This window comes from Protomyctophum parallelum, assembly GCF_964188405.1.
Source record: "Protomyctophum parallelum genome assembly, chromosome: 19".
Taxonomy (NCBI): domain Eukaryota; kingdom Metazoa; phylum Chordata; class Actinopteri; order Myctophiformes; family Myctophidae; genus Protomyctophum; species Protomyctophum parallelum.
The window spans coordinates 29,240,509-29,262,626 of record NC_139717.1 but is presented as its reverse complement, the minus strand read 5'-3'; the positions used below and the strand labels follow the sequence as shown (position 1 = coordinate 29,262,626).

Genomic DNA, 22,118 nt, shown 5'->3' with positions numbered 1-22,118 from the left:
GGATGTGCAGACAGTGGCTGTTCCACTGGTCCTCTGGTCATCTAGGATCACAGTGAACTTAAAGGACCACTTCTTCACCCAAATCACTGAATGCTCATTTAATCTAATCTTTCTCATCTCCTTCTTCGTGTCATCCCCTCCTCCAGCGTCGGACCGCGGTCGGGATAAAAACGGGAAGTTGCGTCCAAAGAGCGAGGGCTTTGAGCTGTACAACAACACGGTGCAGAACGGCTCTCCGGAGAGTCCGCAGCCCGGCTGGGACTCCTACCCGGAACCAAAGAAGATGAGCGGAGAGGAGCGTCTCCTGAAGAACCGCGCAGACCACCGCTCCAGCCCCAACGTAGCCAGTACGTATATGAACCCATTTAGAGCACCGCTCCAGCCCCAACGTAGCCAGTACGTATATGAACCCATTTAGACCTGAGAAAAGATTCTCTAAATCATGACAGTTTTCTGAAAAAACCCTATGTTTCTATGTCAGTCGTTCTTCGATTTTTCAAAAATAGCAGACGTACAAGCTCGTAGCGTGCCACTCGGTGGCGTGCTATGAGCTTGTAGATCTGCTATTTTTCAATAGCTAAAGCATAATGCTAACACCAAAAGGGGTTCCCGCGCAAAATGGGTTAACCCATTTAGACCTGAGAAAAGATTCTACAAATGTCTTCTAAATCACGACAGTTTTCTGAAAAACCCTATGTTTCTAAGTCAGTCGTTCAGAGTATATGAAGAAGGCAGTTGCCTCTGCCGAAACGTTGGTTCCTACTCTGCATCCTAATAAATAATCGGCTATCAGTGTGTGCGGCCACTCTTTTGTCTTTTTAAGACTTATCTTTTTAGATGTTTCTGCCGTGAGCTGGCACCACTACTAAGTCTGGTGTGCGTTTAGCATCCTCCTGCATAGGATCCATAAAAATCACACTTTTGTGTGAAGTGAGGGGCGACCCACCGGTGGCCGCCACATGACATCACCATTTTTACACTACAATTTGAGCATGTTGGTGCCAAAAACAACCTGCATCATAAATAATAACTACTACCCTAAACGCTGCTCTCCCTGTCGTCCTCAGATCAGGGTCAGAGTCCCGGAGCCAAGGCTGTGTACCAAGGAGGACCAGGCAAGATCACGTCCGTATCCACGGGGAACCTCTGTGCTGACGTGAGTATAGTAGGAGCAGTGGCGAGGAATGGGCTGCTCCAGGCTGCGTGTGGCCTGGAGAGTGACAGACAGAGAGAGGGTTGACACTAGTGGACTGATTAATGCACATAACACCAACACTCTACATACTGTAGACGTGGGTGTGTGTAGATAGACTCTGTCTGTTAATTTCACATTGGTTTGACTAATGGGAGTGACACTGACACTGTACTATACTCCAGTGCAGTGGTTGTCAACCTTTTCAGGTCATGACTCCCAAATTAATCATTATTTGAACTGGGGACCTCCCAAATTAATCATATTTGAACTGGGGACCTCCCAAATTAATCATATTTGAACTGGGGACCTCCCAAAATAATCATATTTGAACTGGGGACCTCCCAAATTAATCATATTTGAACTGGGGACCTCCCAAATTAATCATTATTTGAACTGGGGACCTCCCAAATTAATCATATTTGAACTGGGGACCTCCCAAATTAATCATATTTGAACTGGGGACCTCCCAAATTAATCATATTTGAACTGGGGACCTCCCAAATTAATCATTATTTGAACTGGGGACCTCCCAAAATAATCATATTTGAACTGGGGACCTCCCAAATTAATCATTATTTGAACTGGGGACCTCCCAAAATAATCATATTTGAACTGGGGACCTCCCAAATTAATCATAATTGAACTGGAGACCTCCCAAATTAATCATTATTTGAACTGGGGACCTCCCAAATTAATCATTATTTGAACTGGGGACCTCCCAAAATAGGTGCCGTGTCATTAGTCAGAAGGTTCATTGTTCCAAAATTACTATCCCTATCTCTAACCCTAACCTAAACCTAACCGCAAGCACGGGAGCAAACCTAAACCTAACCGCAAGCATGGGAGCAGTGCATGTTCGGACTAACGGGACTTCGGATCTATGGGCAGTTCCCCCAAAATAACCATATAGCCCCCACATATATAATAGTCATATACCCCCCCACCCTGAAAATAGCAGATCTACAAGCTCACAACGCTCTCTCCATCACTGCATTGCATAGCACAGATTATTGTGAAAAAGATTATTTCGTATCACTATTCCATCGTAAATGAAAAGTAAATAAAAGGATACAGTAACCCCAGAAACTGCATTTTAACGTGCAGCAGAGAGCCTGGGGTCGTATTAGAACATGGGCCAGCTGCGAGAAGGAATTTAGCCTTATTTGTATGGTATGCACTCTTACCATGAACTCATTCCTTCCAGTAACATGTACTATTTAATACTGTGTAAGAAATGTCATCTCTCTCTCTTTCTCTCGCTGGTCTTTAGTTGGCCAGTAATCATAAATCCCAATCGAGGCGCCTAACCACATCTCTGATTGGCTATTCATGTGTTCATACCCGTTATCCCTTTGTACTTTTAGTGAGTGATTCTTATCCTATCAGCAGCTAATGAGCATTTCTTTATTATCTGTTATTTTGGTCTTCTGTTCTTTTGGTCTTGCTCTGTTTTTAGCACCACTGTGCTGCACCTAAGACTTCAAACGAGGGCTCGTAGTGCAGAACATTATCTGTTAGCCTAATGAAATGAGTCATATGACACATCTATTTATGGACAATTTTGTTAGAAGCCCTACTGTCCATAGAATAGATATCTTATGAAGTTGTGTTTGTAGCTTGTATTAACTAGCTTGTAGAAAGATTAGTTTGAGTGAGCTATCGATAGGACAGAATAATAGACCAGGAAAGTCCTGCACAACAATCTACTGTCCTTATGAAGGTTACCCCACAAAGCCCTTTACTCAGTTTACCGTGTGATGTATTCTCTCCCCGTACCCCACAATGTCCCCCATTCAGGAGGAGCCGTCCCCTCCTCGCCCTGAAGCCTACCCCATCCCCACACAGACCTACCCCAGGGAGTATTTCACCATCCCAGCCTCCAAGAGCCAGGACCGCTTGGTGGCCCCGGGCCACGGCCAGGGGGGGCCAGGGCCCGCTCAGCACTGGCAGGGCATGGACGACAGGGAGAGGCTGCCCGGTGGCATGCCTGACGAACTCCTCGACAACAGCATGCAGGTACCGTACAAATGGCACCGCACAATATCACGTTGTCGTAGTGAAGAGGGCAGCTTGTGTTGCTCTTTGTTGGCTCTGTGTTTTCAAAATGCACAAAATATCCAGTCCACTAATGGTTAGTTAGTCTTATTTACCATATCGTTGCTGTCGGGAGGAAACCTCATAACTCCATTTTTGAGGGGGGTTTTTTGGCATAAAAATGCTATTGAACAGCTTTTACGTCTGTAGGTTGTTTGGAAAATATTAAACCAATGGAAAGTAGTAAAAAGTGCTTTGGACAAAACTTCTTAACGCCATTGGACCCTCAAAATGTCTGCTAAAGCAACTAACTCCACCACCTCTCCCCCTCTCATGGAGGTAATTGGCAATATTTAAAGTTACAAATCCAACTTTAATCTGGCCCCGCTCACACTTTTTAATTTGAAGGGGTGTCTAAAAAAACATTTTCATTACATGTTTGATGAATATTCAGTTATACCTTTAATAATGGTGGTGGCGGGGTATTCAATATCACGAAAATATTGCGATATTTCGATGTCATGGGACATTTCCCGAGCCCACTAGTAAAAAATTTAATATCAACAGAGAAAGATGTTGGTCCCCGGGTAAAGGGCCATCTTTGTAGCATGTCCAAATTGACTCCCGCTCCTCTCCCCACCCTGCCGTCTGTCCCCCAGCACGTGGCTCACTCCCAGGAGGAGCTGTATCCCCCGGCGGGCCCCCTGAGGCCGGAGGATCTGGTCCACATGCAGCCGCAGCACCACCGAGAGGAGCCGCTCTACGCCAGAGACCAGCAAGAGTACCAGCACAGTCCACACGAATACCAGCACAGAGACATGGACTACCAGCGAGGTGAGGCCCCCATAGCTCTACTAATACCAGCACAGATACATGGACTACCAGCGAGGTGAGGCCCCCATAGCTCTACTAATACCAGCACAGAGACATGGACTACCAGCGAGGTGAGGCCCCCGTAGCTCTACTAATACCAGCACAGAGACATGGACTACCAGCGAGGTGAGGCCCCCGTAGCTCTACTAATACCAGCACAGAGACATGGACTACCAGCGAGGTGAGGCCCCCGTAGCTCTACTAATACCAGCACAGAGACATGGACTACCAGCGAGGTGAGGCCCCCTTAGCTCTACTAATACCAGCACAGAGACATGGACTACCAGCTAGGCTCACAACACAATCATACCACAGTCCACAGAGCATGAATTAATTAAGCGTGAGTAGTCGTGGGTGACTTGAACGCTATGCAGAAAAGGTTCTACGCCTTTTCTGCATAGTGTTCAAGTCACCCACCACTCCACTTAAACCATTCAGGATGGTGAACCCCTTTTTGGTGTTTTAAGCATTATTTTATACTTAAAAATAGCAGATCTACAAGCTGTGTGAGTGTTTTTTGTGCAAAACTAATGCTTGGTATGGTTTCAGAATGATGAAAACCCCCTAGTTTGACACGTCACATGCTACTTAAAGCATAATGAAATTTAGAACATTTTGCCTTATATTGGCTGTTGATGGTACCCCAACTTTCAGCAGCTGTCAAAATTCCCCTAGGGTGGTTGAACAGAAACCAATGTGGGATATGATGTTAGACACCTTTACAAACACATTGGTGAAGAACATTCTTGGTAAGAAATGTATTCCCAGATTTGACATTATACTGATAATATTCCCTGACTATTAAGCTTGTTTCCTGTCCACGAGGCTCCCATTTGACCATAGAAACAATCCAAGAAAACATCAACATACAGCCAAAAAAATACTAGGATGTGACATAATAACATTATGCGTACAGTTATTACGACCTTAACCTGATTAAGATAAACAGATTAAGGTGGCATTTTTGAGGGACTATGACCAAAACCGAAACATAACTAAGCATTTAGCTCAACAGTCTGGGCACCCAGGCTGCTGAGACAGCCTGACGGTTAGCTCAACCGTCTGGGCACCTAGAGGCTGCTGAGCCAGCCTGACGGTTAGCTCAACCGTCTGGGCACCTAGGCTGCTGAGCCAGCCTGACGGTTAGCTCAACCGTCTGGGCACCCAGGCTGCTGAGCCAGCCTGATGGTTAGCTCAACCGTCTGGGCACCTAGAGGCTGCTGAGCCAGGCTGACGGTTAGCTCAACCGTCTGGGCGTCTAGAGGCTGCTGAGCCAGGCTGACGGTTAGCTCAACCGTCTGGGCGTCTAGAGGCTGCTGAGCCAGCCTGACGGTTAGCTCAACCGTCTGGGCACCTAGAGGCTGCTGAGCCAGCCTGACGGTTAGCTCAACCGTCTGGGCACCCAGCCTGACGGTGTGCCGTGGGTCCGATCCCGATGCCCGATGATCCGCATGTCTTCCCCCCCCATGTCTCTCCCCATTTCCTGTCAGTCTACTTTCAACCTATCAATAAAGTCAGAAAAGAAAGTATGCAAATAAATGCATTCAAGCACTCTGACGCCTCTCACTGTACTGTACCGTGTCCCTCACTGTACTGTACTGTGTGTGTCTGTACTGTACTGCACTCCGACTCCTCTCACTGTACTGTACTGTGTGTGTAGGTGTGGGCGGCATGGACCCCTGGGGGAACCACCACCCGGTGTCCTCGTCCGTGGAGTCGTCCACCTCCAGCCAGGAGCACCTCAACTTCTCCGCCTCGTCCTCGTCGTCCAACAAGGGCCAGAACCACAAGAGCGGGCCGGGCCGCTGGAAGACCCCCAACAACAACGCCCAGCCTCCTCCCCCCCCCCAGCAGCAGCACGCCGTGCCCCCTCAGCACGCCCCCCAGCAGCAGCCGCCCTCGCGCTCCGACCTGCCCCCTCCGCCCCCGCCGCCGCCCCCCGCCCACTACCCCGACCCCTACGACCCCCAGGTGGAGCTGCCGCTGCCGCCGCCGCCCACGGTGTCGCCCGCCGCCGCCCAGCAGGCGGCCGACCGCAAGAAGAGGGAGGAGCAGCAGCGCTGGTACGAGAAGGAGAAGGCTCGTCTGGAGGAGGAGAGGTAGGCTGGTTTGTTTCAGAGTTACAGCCCAGCTTTAATGATCATTAATCCCTTTATTTTAGATTGTTTTGTAGTAATAGTACAACGTAAACATTACAGAGACTTTAGTTGTTACTGTACAATACTTTAAAACAGTTGTCATGTTGCACACATGCCTAAAATTGAAAACAATGCATTTCCAACTCCAGCTTGTCTCAGTTCAGGGCTGTTTGAACAGCGCTCGAGCGCTCGGTTTCTGCCCCCTCAATGTCGTAACTCTTCTATTAGATGGCTCTGGTTTGTTTGAACCCTTCTGGTTTGTTGAAACGGGTACAGCCTTTAGGTCCGACTGTCATTAGACCGACAACCTACCTCAAACCATAACCGTAACCGCAAGCACGGGAGCAGCACATGTCCGACCGTTGTTTCCGCATGTCGGTCCGTTGGTGTGTCTAATCTGAATTTTAACTGTAAGAAAGAGTGAGGGTGACAACGTGCAGCAGAGAGCCTGGGGTCGTATTAGAACATGGGCCAGCTGCGGGAAGGAATTTAGCCTTATTTGTATGGTATGCTGCACTCTTACCATGAACTCATTCCTTCCAGTAACATGTACTATTTAATACTGTGCTAGAAATGCTATCTCTCTCTCTTTCTCTCTCTGGTTTTTAGTTGGCCAGTAATCATGAATCCCAATCAAGGCGCCTCACCGCATCTCTGATTGGCTGTTCAGCTGTGGTCATGCGCGTTATCTCTTTTTACTTTTAGTGAATGAAATAGTTCCAACGGGTCATTGGGTTTTACTTTTAGTGAATGAAATAGTTCCAACGGGTCATTGGGTTTTACTTTTAGTGAATGAAATAGTTCCAACGGGTCATTGGGTTTTACTTTTAGTGAATGAAATAGTTCCAACGGGTCATTGGGTTTTACTTTTAGTGAATGAAATAGTTCCAACGGGTCATTGGGTTTTACTTTTAGTGAATGAAATAGTTCCAACGGGTCATTGGGTTTTACTTTTAGTGAATGAAATTTACCCGCTATTTAATCAAATATTCTACGCTGCCGATATTGTTTTATTACCTTTAGAGCATACGCTGAAGTATTTGCAGCTTTCAACCACGAAAAATTGTCTGTCTGCTTGTTATGATCAGACGCACCAGCGGCCGTGACAATGCGATACAAAACCACAGAGCAGAGCAAGTTGTAGTCTAAACAAACGTCCACTTGCATTGGGCTCAATTTCCCAGAAGCCCTAGCAGCCCAGAGGTTGACTTGATTTCCGGTTTCGTCATCATAACACGACAGCCTCGTCACCAGGTCCCAGGACCAGGTTTATTTTTCATTATTATAAAACGGCGAATTAAACGCATTAAACAAATGACGGGTATAGCGTTTTACGTGCGGTGGAACCCTGGATTAAACGATTAGCGGCCGTCCAAACTGTCAATTAAGTTCTGATGATTTTGATCCCCCAGGGACAGGAAAAGGCGGGAGCAGGAGAGGAAGCTGGGCCAGATCCGGGCCAACCCGGTCATGCCCGTTCAGCCCCACAACGGCGGAGGAGGAGCGGGGCCCCCTCCCCAACACCACGGGCCCCCTCCAGGGGCCCCCGTGGCCCCGGGGCCACAGCCCTACATGGCCCCCCAGCCACAGCCACCCCCTCCGTCCAGGCCAGAGAAGCTGGCCAGCCTGCCTCGCTCTGCCGTGCCTCTCCCGGCCGCCCAACCTCTGGGCCCGCCCAACTCTGCAGGTAAAACACACTGGAATAAAGTAAACTCTGTTTGGATGTTTTCTGCTGTAAATACCAACGCATGAAAGATGAGATGGCGTCGGATGCCGCTTGACGCTTAGCTTCACACAACGTACCGTCTTAAAATCACTTTTGCAATGTAATGCCTAATTTATGCGCCACGTCATCAGTCATCACGTCACGTCGTGCACTGATGTAGTGCACCGATAATAGTGGATTTGCAAGCTTTGATTTACGAGAATTCAATGTTTGCCTGTTATCTCTCCTACTATGGTACCGACATTAATACAGCATGGAATTGTGGACACGATCTTGTCCAAAGACGCCAAAATGTACTCCGTTTTGGGTCTGAGAGGCTAAAATCAAATGGTCCGTAGCTCAAATGCTGAATAAATAATGGGCCTTGATATGATATGAGAAGGGCTGTAAACTAAAGATGAAGGGATTGTTGTCACTATGCCCATGCTCAGGTTCACTTTATTTGTCATATGTATAAATACAATGAAATGATTTTGCTTTGAGCACTCTGTCTTATATACACCATTATAAACAGGACAAAAACAGAATACCATACTGTGATAAAGCCAGTTAAGACGCTTTCAATTATACAGCGATAAAAGTTCACAAGTCCCTTGGTACTTCTTGAGGATGCACCTGGTGTTGAGTGTCCATGTGAACGTGTCTGTGATGTGAATGCCCAGGAATTTAAAGTTCTCAACCATGTCGACAGATGGAAATGGGGGTGTACTGTAGATACCTTTTGGACTTCCTAAAGTCTCCGATGATGTCTTTGCAGGCATGGACACGGTGATCAGGGAGCTGCTGCCTCAGCAGCAGCCGCGGACCATCGAGCGACGGGACCTGCAGTACATCACCATCAGCAAGGAGGAGCTGTCGTCCAGCGACAGCCTGTCCCCTGACCCCTGGAAGAGGGACGCCCGCGAGAAGGCCGAGAAGCAGCAGCAGCTGCACATCGTGGACCTGCTGGACAAGGAGATCCAGGACCTCCAGGTCAGTGTTGTTTTTGGTCGTAGTCTCTTGAATAGCTTTCATTTAGTTTTAGTCATATTTTAGTCACCCAGAATGTTGGTGTTAGTCTAGTTTTAGTCGACTAAAATGTCATACGATTTTAGTCGACTGAATCTACAGTTGATTTAGTCGACTAAAATGTATTTTGGTGGGCCTTGATGCCGTCATAATGAGTGTTTTTACACTTGTTGAAAATAGCCGATCTACAAGCTCGATCTACATTCTACAGGATCTGCTATTTTCAGCATGCAACTAAGTGTAAAATGACTTATACTGGATCTCTTGTCCACTAGTCCCTTCCTAACATTTTAGTCCAGTTTTTATTTGTTGACAAAATCGACAGTGTATTTAGTCATAGTTTTAGTCAACATAGCTTAGTTTTCATTTAGTTTCCATTCAGTTTGCTCTACATTGCAGTGCTGTAATGATATGTAGAGAGGCAGAAAGTGTCTCTAAAGGTGTGTAAAATTGGGTCATAGCAGCATTGGATGTTTGTCTAAGTCTGTCTAGAGGTTGCTCTAGTCTGTCTATCTAGTCTACTCATTTTGTTCCTGAAGATCTTCCATTTTCACTATTTTTGAAAAGTTTAGAAAATAAGTTTATTTTTTGAGACAAAAGGTTTTTCAGTAGTACAGTAGCAGGGTAGCAAGTGGTCCAGGCGCATGCCACATATAGGCTGTGGCCTGACAGAGCGTTGCGTGTTCGAGTCCCGTTTATGACGACCTTTTGTTGCATGTCTCTCCCCTTCTCTCTCCCTATTTCCTGTATGTCTTCACTTTCTGCCCTCAATAAAGGCAGAAAAGCCAAAAACTAATCTTTTAGAAATCAGTACAGTAGCAGCAGCAGCTCTGCTAACAGTATTACCATTAACTGAACTGTGTGTCCTTGCAGGCCAAACCGGAGCGCACCGCGGAGGAGAGCGACCGCCTCCGGAAGCTGATGCTGGAGTGGCAGTTCCAGAAGCGACTGCAGGAGTCCAACCAGAGCGATGAGGACGAGGAGGACGAGGAGGACGAGGACGTGGACACCATGATGATCATGCAGAGGCTGGAGGCCGAGAAGAGAGCCAGGGTGAGAGAGGGAGGGGCGGCGGCGGGGCAGAGAGAGACACGGAGGGAACGGAGGGCAACGGACATGCAGCGCCTTGTAGCTCAGCAGAGGAGGAGAGAAGAGAGGGAGGAGGAGGAGGAGGGGGAGGAGGAGAAAAGAGTGGGAGGAGGAGGAGGAGGAGGAGGAGGAGGAGAAGAAAGAGGAGGAGGAGAAAAGAGAGGGATGGGACAGAGGAGGAGGGAAAGAAGGATTAGCCAAGGGAAAACGCATTGAAAGAGATGGAGAGAGATTGGCAAACAGCTCATTATGCAGAATGGGATGAATCATTACGTCAACCTGTGTGCATTGGTCCAAGATGGGGGGTGGGGGGGTCAGTTAATCCTGATTCGTGCCGGTGTCACACACTAAAAGCTCTGGGTTTGTGACACTTTGCACGACCAAATAAATCAGGGGTTACTGTATAGCTACCCCACCCCACCCCACCACCATCACTTGTCATTGTCCTACAAGCTCAAGTGAGCATGCAGAAACACATCTGTCAGAACTTTTTTTATTTTTAAGTCTCTCTCTTGCTCTATAGAGAAGGGAAGGGGAAATCCATCCCCCCTCTCCTTCCTCTCTCTCCATTGCAGTGCTCGCAGTAACAATGAAATGCTCCTGCAATGTGCACCTGCTGCAACATGCTTTATGTCATCGCTTTGCCATGCTGAGCTGCTTCAACAAAAAAGATCTATTGTGATTGGCTGGAGGGATGGAAGCGTGGCGGCTGGTTGGGTGGTGTGGTTGGGTGCATGTTGCTGAGCGTGGCGTAGCAACTTGGCCACAAATGTTGCCGGTCCTATTTTTGACGTACCAAGATTGCGGCTTGCTTCATAGGATGGTTTATGCATTTATTTGTTCATGGTGGTCTTTAGGGCAAATTACAACCAGATATGCATCATCTTAGACTGGTCTCTGATATGTTTACAGATGGTTTGGACTTTTGGGGTATTTATATCACATGGTCATATTATTTAGAAACTTTAAATGTGTGAGGAAGGTAGACGGACCTTTATTGATCCCCTGGGGGAAGAAGGCAGGAACAAAAGACTTTGGGACCCTCGGGTACAAATTCTGATCTGGGGTTAGGTTAAACGTACTCCGATGTAGTCTGTCTCTTAACTGGTCCCGACAAGGCCAGTGGACAACCTGACAGTCAGTCTCTGTAATACAGACAGACTGTGTTCTGTGCGGCTTTGTGAAATGAAAGCAAAATTGAGCACATACAAAGAAACCGCACTTCTGAATAAAACATTATTACTGAACCGGCTGCAGCACTGACCTTGAACATACCGCAGCCCTGAACGTGAAAGGTCTGTTGTCCTGACCTTGAAGTATAGTATAGTGTAGAGACACAGGGAAGCAGGATTGCGTGTATGTCTAGGCAGTAGGCCTAGGGCAGGTTGTGTGAGTTTGTGTTTACATCAAGGACACAGGGCTTGGACTCCTGCTAGAATCCACAAGAATACACGTATTGATATGCGTACGTACGTACGTGGGCGTGGGTGCGCTCACCATCTGAGGAAGACGGGGCCGTTCATATGACGCTAATCACAACCACACTGATGGAGGGAATGTTCCTTTTGGCAGTGCTGGAAAAACCCCAAGCAATGTTTTCACTTTAATCTCTACTCACTCTCTCTCGCTCTCTCTCTACATATATATGACTTCCTGTTGCTTTCCACCAATATTTTCTTTTTTCCCTGCTTCCGTCTTGGTTTCTGATTTTATTTTGATTGAATTTTATTTTTCTTCTTTCTAACAACCCCCCTTCCTTCCCCTTCCTTTTTTTAATCAACTATCTATCTATCTTCCCCCCCCCCCCTTCCTCCATTCCTCTCTTTCATATTTTCTTTTATCTCCTTCCTCGCTTCCACTCTGTATCTCTCTCTCTCTCTCTCTCTCTCTCTCTCTCTCTCTCTCTCTCTGTCTCTCTCTCTCTCTCTCTCTCTCTCTCTCTCTCTCTCTCTCTCACTCTCTCTCTCTCCCTCCCTCTGCTATTCTATTCTGATCTTCTCTTTAGCAGCAGACTGCTGTCCCAGCTATCTCTGTTCTAGACTTGGTACGTTTCTTCCTCTTTAAAAACGCCACATGTCCTTTACCTCCTTTCGCCCCTCCGCCACACACACACACACACACACACACACACATGCCCACACACGTCACTTCCTGTTTCCTGTCTGGGCTGCCCACCCACCCGTGTTTTTCTATTGGCTCATTCTGACCCCTCCCTCCACCTTCATCTTGGACTGTCGTGGTTTGTGTCATCGGGGGGTTTTGGGGGTTCAGGAAGTGTGGGGACGACTATGCCATTATTTTAGCCTATGAGGGAGTTACTCTGTCATGGAGGGGCGGGGCCATCCTGGGGATGCTCGTTGGCTGGTGGGAGCTGTCCGTCTCTGTCCACTCAGAGTAAACTACAGCAGTGAGAACATAAATGCTGCTGTGCTGTTTACCAAAAACACACTGAGCTTTAGCAGTTTATTTTGTTTTTATAAATGACAGGCCTTAAAAGAAATCTTAAATACTCTACAGTGTTGAATTCCTAAATGAAATCACAGGGCTATAAAAAAAGAATCCACTCATTTGAATTCACTGGTGTTAATTGTCTTAAATGTAATTAACTGGTGTTATTAACCTGTGTGAAATGTACTTTTCCACAGACCCTAAAACAATAGTTTTGTGGTGTGTAATGTATTCGATAGCCAGTCTAGTTTTGATGGTTTGACTTTAGTTTAGTTTATTTGAGTGCAAATAGAGACGGCAGGTGCATGGCTCAAGACATCGCAAAAAAAGGACACTGGACCGTCCATGTGTCCTCCTGTCCCCGTCCTGTCTGGACCGTGCATGTGTCCTCCTGTCCCCGTCCTGTCTGGACCGTGCATGTGTCCTCCTGTCCCCGTCCTGTCTGGACCGTGCATGTGTCCTCCTGTCCCCGTCCTGTCTGGACTGTGCATGTGTCCTCCTGTCCCCGTCCCGGCTTCTTGTCTCGTTGCTGGCGCCGTCTGCATGGGGCAAACCTTTGATGCTATCCATGTTCATATCCATCTATCCATCTTACCTTGGTGTGTGTGAGCGCTTGGTGACCTGTCCTGCAGTGCTTAGCCTCTTCATGGCACAAAGTCACAATCGAGTCCACCGTATGTTTCCGTTTGTTTCGAGTGTTCGTATGACAGCGTGTTTAGAATTAGAATATGCCTGCTATTATCTTGATTATTGATATCATTATTATTACCTAGTACAGCAGCTGAAGGCTTTGCAGTAACGTTAGGTTCACTTGATCTGCCCCCCCCCCCCCCCCCCCCCCCTACTCAGCACAGCTGTGCTGTTACATTAGCATTTGTCCCAGGTTACACTGTCACGGCACGTCCCGTAAATGAAATCAAGTGCACCTAACCTAATTTAAAGCCTCTGAAAGAAGAGGGGTCATTGTGGTGTTTTGTTTGCCGCTGTTGCTGCTGTTCTCCCGTCCATCCGCATGTCCAGTCGTGTGTGTGTTTGTTTTGTGTGTTTGTGTGTCTGCCTACGCCGTGTGTTTGTGTTCGTGTGTCTGTCAGTGCCGTGCCTACGCTGTGTGTTTTTGCAGTGCACACTGCTGCTCCACCCCTCGGGAGCAGAGCCTCGTGAGACAAATCCCAACTTTAGGCCAAACAGTGTCAGTATATATGCTGTAGCTATAGTCTGTTTCAGTATATATGCTGTAGCTATAGGCTGTTTCAGTATATATGCTGTAGCTATAGTCTGTTTCAGTATATATGCTGTAGCTATAGTCTGTTTCAGTATATATGCTGTAGCTATAGTCTGTTTCAGTATATATGCTGTAGCTATAGGCTGTTTCAGTATATATGCTGTAGCTATAGTCTGTTTCAGTATATATGCTGTAGCTATAGTCTGTTTCAGTATATATGCTGTAGCTATAGTCTGTTTCAGTATATATGCTGTAGCTATAGTCTGTTTCAGTATATATGCTGTAGCTATAGGCTGTTTCAGTATATATGCTGTAGCTATAGTCTGTTTCAGTATATATGCTGTAGCTATAGTCTGTTTCAGTATATATGCTGTAGCTATAGTCTGTTTCAGTATATATGCTGTAGCTATAGTCTGTTTCAGTATATATGCTGTAGCTATAGTCTGTTTCAGTATATATGCTGTAGCTATAGTCTGTTTCAGTATATATGCTGTAGCTATAGTCTGTTTCAGTATATATGCTGTAGCTATAGTCTGTTTCAGTATATATGCTGTAGCTATAGTCTGTTTCAGTATATATGCTGTAGCTATAGTCTGTTTCAGTATATATGCTGTAGCTATAGTCTGCAGCCGAGTCCATGTGGGGAAACGGGGGGAGGTGTCTCTCATCTCTCTGAGGTCTGTGTGTCCATTCCAGCAGGTCAGTGTTCTGGATGAGGTGTTCTCATTAGGGATGTCCCAAATCGATCAACGTGATCGGAAATCGTGGCCGATCACGTAATTTTCAAATGATCGGAATCTGATCGGGAGCAAAGAAACGTGATCGGGACTCTCCCGATCCGATATCAATATTGATATTGTATCCATATCATATTAGACTGGATAGTGTCTGTGATTTGGGATATTGTACTGTTGTGATATGGCATAAGTATCCTATAAAAATATAAATCGGGAATAGGCAGATACTCAAAATCAAATGATCGGAATCGGATCGGGAGCAGCAACAAAAGGATCGTGATCGGGACATCCCTAGTTTTCGTGCACCGCTGACTAACCCGTGTCTGCAAAGCGTTTGTTAACGTCTTCCGTGGTTTTTCTCTGTCCTCGCCCCGACGCCTCGTGGTCGGGCTGCAGTTGCAGGACGAGGAGAGAAGACGCAAACAGCAGCTGGAGGAGATCCGTAAGCGAGAGGCGGAGGAGAGAGCCAAGCAGGAGGAGGACAGGAGGTGGAGGGAGGAGGAGAGAGCCAGACGGGAGGCCGAGGAGAAGGTATGTCTGTCTGTCTGACTGCGCACGGTGTCCGGCAAGGAGGAAGATATTCCTGGAAAGATTCTGATTTGGACTCCTCTAAAGCTAGGGGGTATAGTTGTCATGATTCACTAATATAGATGTGGGTCTTTATTTGAGCCAGTTTTTTTCGTCTCCAGTGCCAGCCCAGACAAAATGGAACATCTGTGAAGTAATGCCTTGTGTTTATCTCTTTTGCCCCAGGCTGCTGTATGTTTGTTTGGACTATAGCAAGTGTTTTAGCCCCTAGACTAGTAGCGCTATGGTTTAGCTACAGTTCTACTGTCTTGGACTTGTTACATTTCCAGTGGTCTGTCTGGGCTACTGTCCGCCCACCCATCTCCGCCTGCGTACGTATGTGTTAAATTGAGCACACCGCGTCTCGCTACTGTGTTGTGTCCATTGACGTCACCGTGGTGACCGTTGGGTCAGGATGTTTGTTCCGTGAGTCATCACAGCTGGTTGGACCACTGGGAGGTGCTTAACAAACTCCACCAAGAAGAAGCAGGTTTACCATTATCATGTTAATCCATTTAGACATGAGGTCAACATCTCCTAAATCCTAACAGTTTCCTGAAAAAACTATGCTTCTATGTCAGTGGTGCTCAATCTTTCTCATGTCAAGGACCCCCAGAACTATCTGTATTTGGCTGCGGAAAATACAGATAATGAAAATATGTAGTTCCAGGGATATATATATATATATATAATATATATTCAAAGATTTGCACACATTTTCACAACTTTTCAAAAATAGCAGATCTACAAGCTCGTACAAGTGCCGCACTCTGAGTTTGTAGATTTGCTATTTCTCAACAGCTAAAGTTTAAAATAATAATGTTTAAACTAAAGTGGTTAAATGCTATAAGGTGACACTGATGTGGCCTCAGGTCTAAATGGCTTAACAATCTCCACCAAGAAGAAGCAGTTTTACATCATTTAAAAAATGTTTTTTTTTACCACATCAACCCTTAGCATCCCGATGCTGGGCATGTCATCATAATAAGGGTATAAATAAGCAAATTCTCATCAAACATTCTGCATAAATAGAAGATTTAAAAAGCTACATTATGAAGTGCTATGAGCTTATACTGTAGATTTGCTATAGATCGTACAACAAAGTATATAAATAGGGTTTAAAAATGATTAATGATATTTTCAGATTGTTGAAGCCAGGTAGTGATGGCGAGGACATTATGTCAGTGAGCTAGTTTTGCTTTACACTGTTAATATTAAAAATAAGAATATCTTAATTTAAAGAAAGATGAAATTTAGAATGTTTTGCCTTATATAGTAGGCAGTTAATGGTATGGTCACACATTATGCTAATTACTCAAATTGCTCAACGTGCAACTTTTAGCAACCAAACTGAATTCCATCCATTAGGCCTATAGATAACATTTCTATCATAAAAGTTTACATTAATCACCATTTCTGGGTTCATGGAATTTCCAGTAGACTTCAATGGACAATGCATGCCCATTGAAGATGGTGCATTCCTTTTTAGAAACCTAATAAAAAAAACAAAAGCGATAGACATTCATGGTAAATAACCAAGATGATGATGACAATGTTGACAATGATTTGTGTGTATAATTTTAATGTCCCAATTGTGTTCATCCTGTGTCCCCCTCCCTCCCTCCCCCCCCCCCCCCCCCCCCCTGGATGTGACTGTATTGTTGCATCATGTGATCTCCCCCAGAACAGAAGCATGGGACTCCCATTGTCGTGGTGCTGTCGTTGATGCCCTTATTGTTGTTTTTACCGTCGGTGGCAGTCAATGAGATCACTTCTGTTGATTTATTTTTGTTTGCGTGGAATCCTTTGTTTTGTTGTTGTGGGGAAGCAGTTCTAGTTTCATATTTATTCGTTGATTTATTTTTGTTCCAACCATTCCATTTCGGCATTGCTTCCGATTATATTTGGGAATGCCGCCCACCCTTCCCCCCTCATCCCTTCCGCTTTCATTATTAAGTTCATACCAGAATACGCACACACACACACACATACACACACACACACACACACACACACACACACACACACACACACACACACACACACAGGGAGAATCTGACTCCGTCCTCAGCCAACCCTTACATCATCATCAACCCCCGGTCCCACATACTAAACTAACCCCACCTACCGTAGGTCAACCCAGACTCCAGGCCAGCCCATATGCAGCAGTCTCTCTCTCTCTCCACTCTGTCTGGGGGGACCGGCTGGCTGACTCCAGGCCAGCCCATATGCAGCAGTCTCTCTCTCCACTCTGTCTGGGGGGACCGGCTGGCTGACTCCAGGCCAGCCCATATGCAGCAGTCTCTCTCTCCACTCTGTCTGGGGGGACCGGCTGGCTGCTCTCCAGGACCCCCAAAACCCAGAGAGCCATGAAGGCCTCCCAGAACCCAGAGTGTGTGTGTGTGTGTGTGTGGAGCCAGAGAAATACCGCCGGTCTAGGCCTGCATGCGTGTGTGAGACCATACGATGTGAATGTAGGCAGACCTCAGAGCTGCCAAACCACTTCACAGCAGAGTGGGGGATTGGTTGTGAAACAAAGACCATTCGGCGGTCCCTAAGATCCCCACCAGCTTGCTTCTGGGTGTTCTCTCTCAGACGCGCGCACACACACACACACACACACACACACACACACACACAGAGAGAGGTGCACAGGCGAATACACATGAATGCAAGCATAACATAGCCTTTCTCTGGCATTTACATTGAGACATAATACACTGTAACACTTCCGCGGAAACTTGTGCTGAGGGAAAGGGTGGAACATGGTGCAGGATACGGTGCAGAGATTAGGAAGGGGCAACTCCCTGTAGACTAGAGAGGTACTTGGAAGGGGCAACTCCCTGTAGACTAGAGAGGTACTCGGGTACTGTAACTCCCTGTAGACTAGAGAGGTACTCGGGTACTGTAACTCCCTGTAGACTAGAGAGGTACTCTGGTACTGTAGCATCCTCTATCTGATGTAGCCAATGAAGGTCAGCCCCCTTACCGTGGTGTGAGGGAGGAGGTCAATGACCACTAACCGGTTCTCCCCTCCCCCGTAGAGAAGACAGGAACAGGAGTACTACTCGCGCCTGGAGGCGGCGCGCCACCAGCGCCACGACGAGGCCGAGAGGAAGTTGCTGACCCCCGACGAGCCAGCCGCCGGTCTGTACCGGCCGCCCCTGCCCCGGGACTACCAGCCCCCCGCCTCACCGACGCCACCCACCCCCAACCACCCTGCACCACCCCCCCTGTCCACTAACACCCCCCCGCCCCCGCCGCAGAGAAACACCTCCTCCTACCTCAAAGCGCAGGTCGCCTCGCCCGACACGCTCTACACGGCCAAGTTCGTCTCCTACACGGGCGAGGAGGAGGACGAGGAGGAGGAAGGGGAGGAGCCCTCCACCGGCAGCGGCGGCGGCCTCTCAGGTCAGGCTAAGGCGTCGGCCACCCGGAAGTCGTACGGCGACCTCCCCGAGGCCGCCATGCCCAATCACGTCAAGCGCCGGCCGCCGCCGCCCACAGCGCGCAAGCCCCGCCCCATGTCTGACGGCATCTTCCTGTCGGCCTCATTCCAGCCGCCGGGCAGCAACAACGCCAACAGTACAGGCCACGCCCCTCCCCCTCCCGCCAAACCCTGCTACATGGCCTCGGCCGGCTACAAAGGTAGAGCCAGAGAGAGGAGAGAGGAGACAGGCTCCCCTACGATGCCCTCCATACCTCCCCTCTCATTCACTCACTTCACTTCACTATCGTCACGCCTTCTTTGGTTTTAGTGTTAATTTGGTGTTAATTTGTGTCCCTTTTTGATCTATTCTTCACAGTAGAGAGGCATTCTGCCCTTCCATTTTTTCCCCACCCCGTTGTAGTCTTATTTCTTCTTCTTTGTGTTTGTCCAAATTCACCCGCTCCGTTCCGTATAGCTAGCCAATCCACGTCGTAAATTCGACAACTTCCATCCGTTTTGTCTCTCTTGTTTTTTTATGTGTGGAACATTGTTCACTCCCTCTCCTCGAGTTGAATCAGATTCCATTTCTGTTTTTTTTGTTTGTTTGTTTTGTTTTGTATTTCATTCATGTTATTTTTCGGACTCTCTTCTCTCCCCCTGTCCTCCCCGAGTGAATTTCCCTCCTCACCTTCCTCCAATCAGTGCAATCAGTCACGACTGGCGGACAGTAAAAGCAATTGATAATCAATAAACCTACCTGCCCCCCCTCCTCCCCCCTCGCCGCTGTTCACTACCAACCGATAGAGACCTCGTCAGAGAGCCAATCATAGTACTGTTGGTGTTGTCACTCTCTCTCGCCTTGCTCTGTGTGTTGATTGGTTGGTTGCTTCTGCGGTGTCATCATGCCCCGCCCCTCTCGTTGGCTTTTAGCAGCGTTGGCCTTCTGGAAGAAGACACGCCATTGGCTTTACACACCCATCAATCACCCCCACTCAGCCAATCAAGGATCAACGCTCATTTCTACACGCATTAGGCACACACATCTCCAGTGCAGACACACCCACTGAGAACAGATCTGTTGAGTGAGGCGTTTTCTGCTCTGTCTCTGGTTGTTCAGAAGACTTGTGGACTTGTTAGATTAAAGCTGCTATAAGCAATAATATGTCAACATTTTAATGACTTTGTTTTTGGTATTCAGACAGCCAGCAATGAGTAAAACGCTCCCAAAAAGAATTATTCTCTGTGACACATCTAGGGGCCACAATCTGTTCCTAGAAGATTTGTCATTGGTCGGAAAAAATAAAACCCTGGTCAAAATGACTAACCAATCAGGAAGTAGACAGGCAAATCGACCAATGACAAAGCTTCTAATGCAGATTGCGGCCCCTAGATGTGTCACAGAGACTACATTTTTTTTGTGAAGCGTTTTACCCATTGCTGGCTGTCTGAACACCAATTAAAAAAATAAAAAGGTCATTACAAATGTTACATAGTATTGCTTATAGCAGCTTTAACTTGTGTGGTTCATTTGTACAAAATTATTACAAAAATTATCCAAATCACACAGTGACCCCTGCTGGTAGTAGGAATACATAGCATTTTACTGGAAAGGCCAAAGAAAACCAGGACTAATGTCTTGAGGCCTAGGCCATATTTTATGCAGTGATAGCATCACCTATTTAAAGTCAAAAGGCCCTCGAGGGCAGGATTTCTTACGGGATCAAGTGCAATGTGCCTCAAAGTAAATCTAACTTATTTAGATTGGCTGTTTTCTTTGCTTTAAGTAATCTCAGACATGCTCATGCCAAGATACACTACTGGTAAACTTTACTTTTCATCAGCATAACTTAGACTTGAATACATTTTTAATGCGATTCCTAAGCCCCAGAGTCCAGAGTTTACATTAATCAGATCTTAGACCTCTTTGACCTGAACCAGAAGAAACCCAAAGTCCTTTGAATAGCCACAGACGGAGCGGTGCCCGAAATGCAACACAGTCTTCAATGAACCAATTCCTAAGTCCCAGGGAACGGCTCCCTGCATGGAACGCCTTCTCATACACAAACGCACACCTTTTTCAAACCAGTGCAAATCAACAATAACTGCACTACCTGGACCTTATTGGAATCCTTGTGTTGGGTTCCTCAATTTTAAAGGAACACCACCCCACTAACCCACCCCCCTCCCCCCACACACCCCGCTTCCCTCCTACCCCACCCCACCCACACCCACCCCCTTCTCCCAGAGAAAACACCTACCTGACTAAACTAAACGGTGCACGTCTCACTCTGACATTCTGTCTCTGGTATCTCAGTACCACACAGAGGCACACACTCCATTCCACTCCCACTGCACTATGGCTGCTCAGGATCTCACTCCCAAATAATCAGCTGAAAGTCCATTGCTTTTTACTGCCTGCGCTTTGCTTTGACCACGATGCTCCCCAGCTTATATTCTCTTTCTTTCATTAGTATTTAATGTCGTTGTTCTATGTCAACCTATCCCACTGTTTGCCAAGTGTTCCTTCTTCTCCAGCCTTGCCTGCTTGTCTGTCTGTCTGTCTTGTCTGTCTGTCTACATTTTGGCTGGTTTGAATGTCTATCAGATGCCGTCTGTCTGTCTGGCTCTAGCTGTGATGCTGTCTAATGCACCAGCTTCACTAAACATACTACAATTCCCACAGGGCATTGCAGGGGCTCGGGGTCACCCAATCAGCACCTGAGCCTCTGCCTTCCCTGGCCAATGACCTTCAGTGCGTTCCAGACGGATGATTCTGTTGGCCGGCCAGACTAGGATATGGCAATGCAACAAGTCTGTTCGTTCCCCTCCATTCATCGCATGAACATCCGCCCCACATTTTATAAGTAGCCAAGATTGATTTGCAAGTGATGAGAAATAATGAGATTAAAATGTATCCACGGGCTTTAACCCAATAAGACCTTTGGCTAACTTCTTTGTGAAATGTGAAGAATGTCCATGGCGCGCCGTAGCCAGTGGTATAAGCTTACATCGGCCCATAAAGGATGGAGGTTCCTCTAAGGGTTACTTTATTCTCGCCCAGTTTGTGTTTGTGTGGTTTCATCTCGAGCGGGACCCTACCTTGGGCTCGTCCCAAACTACACTTACAAACCAAAAAAGAAAAGCCATAAGAAGACTGTTTGCTTTTCCGAAATCCTAGACGCTGCCAGCAGAATCAATCCGTCTTGGTTCACTCACACACACACACACACACACACACACACACACACACACACACACACACCCCCTGGACTGAGTCACTGTGTCTTGTGTCTGAATTCCACCAAAGCCTACCCCTCTCCAGTCCCTCCAAAACTAGTACAAAGAATGGAAAAAAAAAACATTACAAAAATCTGCATGCATTTGGCCTCTGGTTGTGTTTCTTGGAAGACGACCAGTTGAGGATTGATATCATAACCCTGGCTTGTCCCATGGTTCACACGATCACATGCGCCAGGCCATATACTTACTGGTTTTCCGCTCTGAACCTGACCCAGTCTGGAGTTTTTGGTACAGTGGGTCTTTAGGCCGAGGAAAAGACACGGTGGACGACCCGAGACGACCAATTAACATTTTCTTCAAGCGGGGGTCATAAGGTCGAGGTCATCTATGAGTCCAGTACTTCTCCTCAGT

The 22,118-nt window shown here is 47.0% G+C and overlaps 1 protein-coding gene across 1 annotated transcript in view; it reads left to right on the top strand.

The window, feature by feature from the left end:
• Window positions 1-22,118, top strand: part of afdna (afadin, adherens junction formation factor a) — a 169,380-nt gene that overhangs the window by 143,507 nt on the left and 3,755 nt on the right. Inside the window, exons 25-34 of the mRNA XM_083789691.1 lie at window positions 147-347; window positions 1,068-1,156; window positions 2,993-3,211; window positions 3,889-4,063; window positions 5,763-6,201; window positions 7,653-7,927; window positions 8,724-8,938; window positions 9,848-10,027; window positions 14,867-15,001; window positions 18,082-18,685. Of these exons, the coding sequence (XP_083645817.1) occupies window positions 147-347; window positions 1,068-1,156; window positions 2,993-3,211; window positions 3,889-4,063; window positions 5,763-6,201; window positions 7,653-7,927; window positions 8,724-8,938; window positions 9,848-10,027; window positions 14,867-15,001; window positions 18,082-18,685 (2,532 nt within the window). The remainder of the gene's footprint in view (window positions 1-146; window positions 348-1,067; window positions 1,157-2,992; window positions 3,212-3,888; window positions 4,064-5,762; window positions 6,202-7,652; window positions 7,928-8,723; window positions 8,939-9,847; window positions 10,028-14,866; window positions 15,002-18,081; window positions 18,686-22,118) is intronic.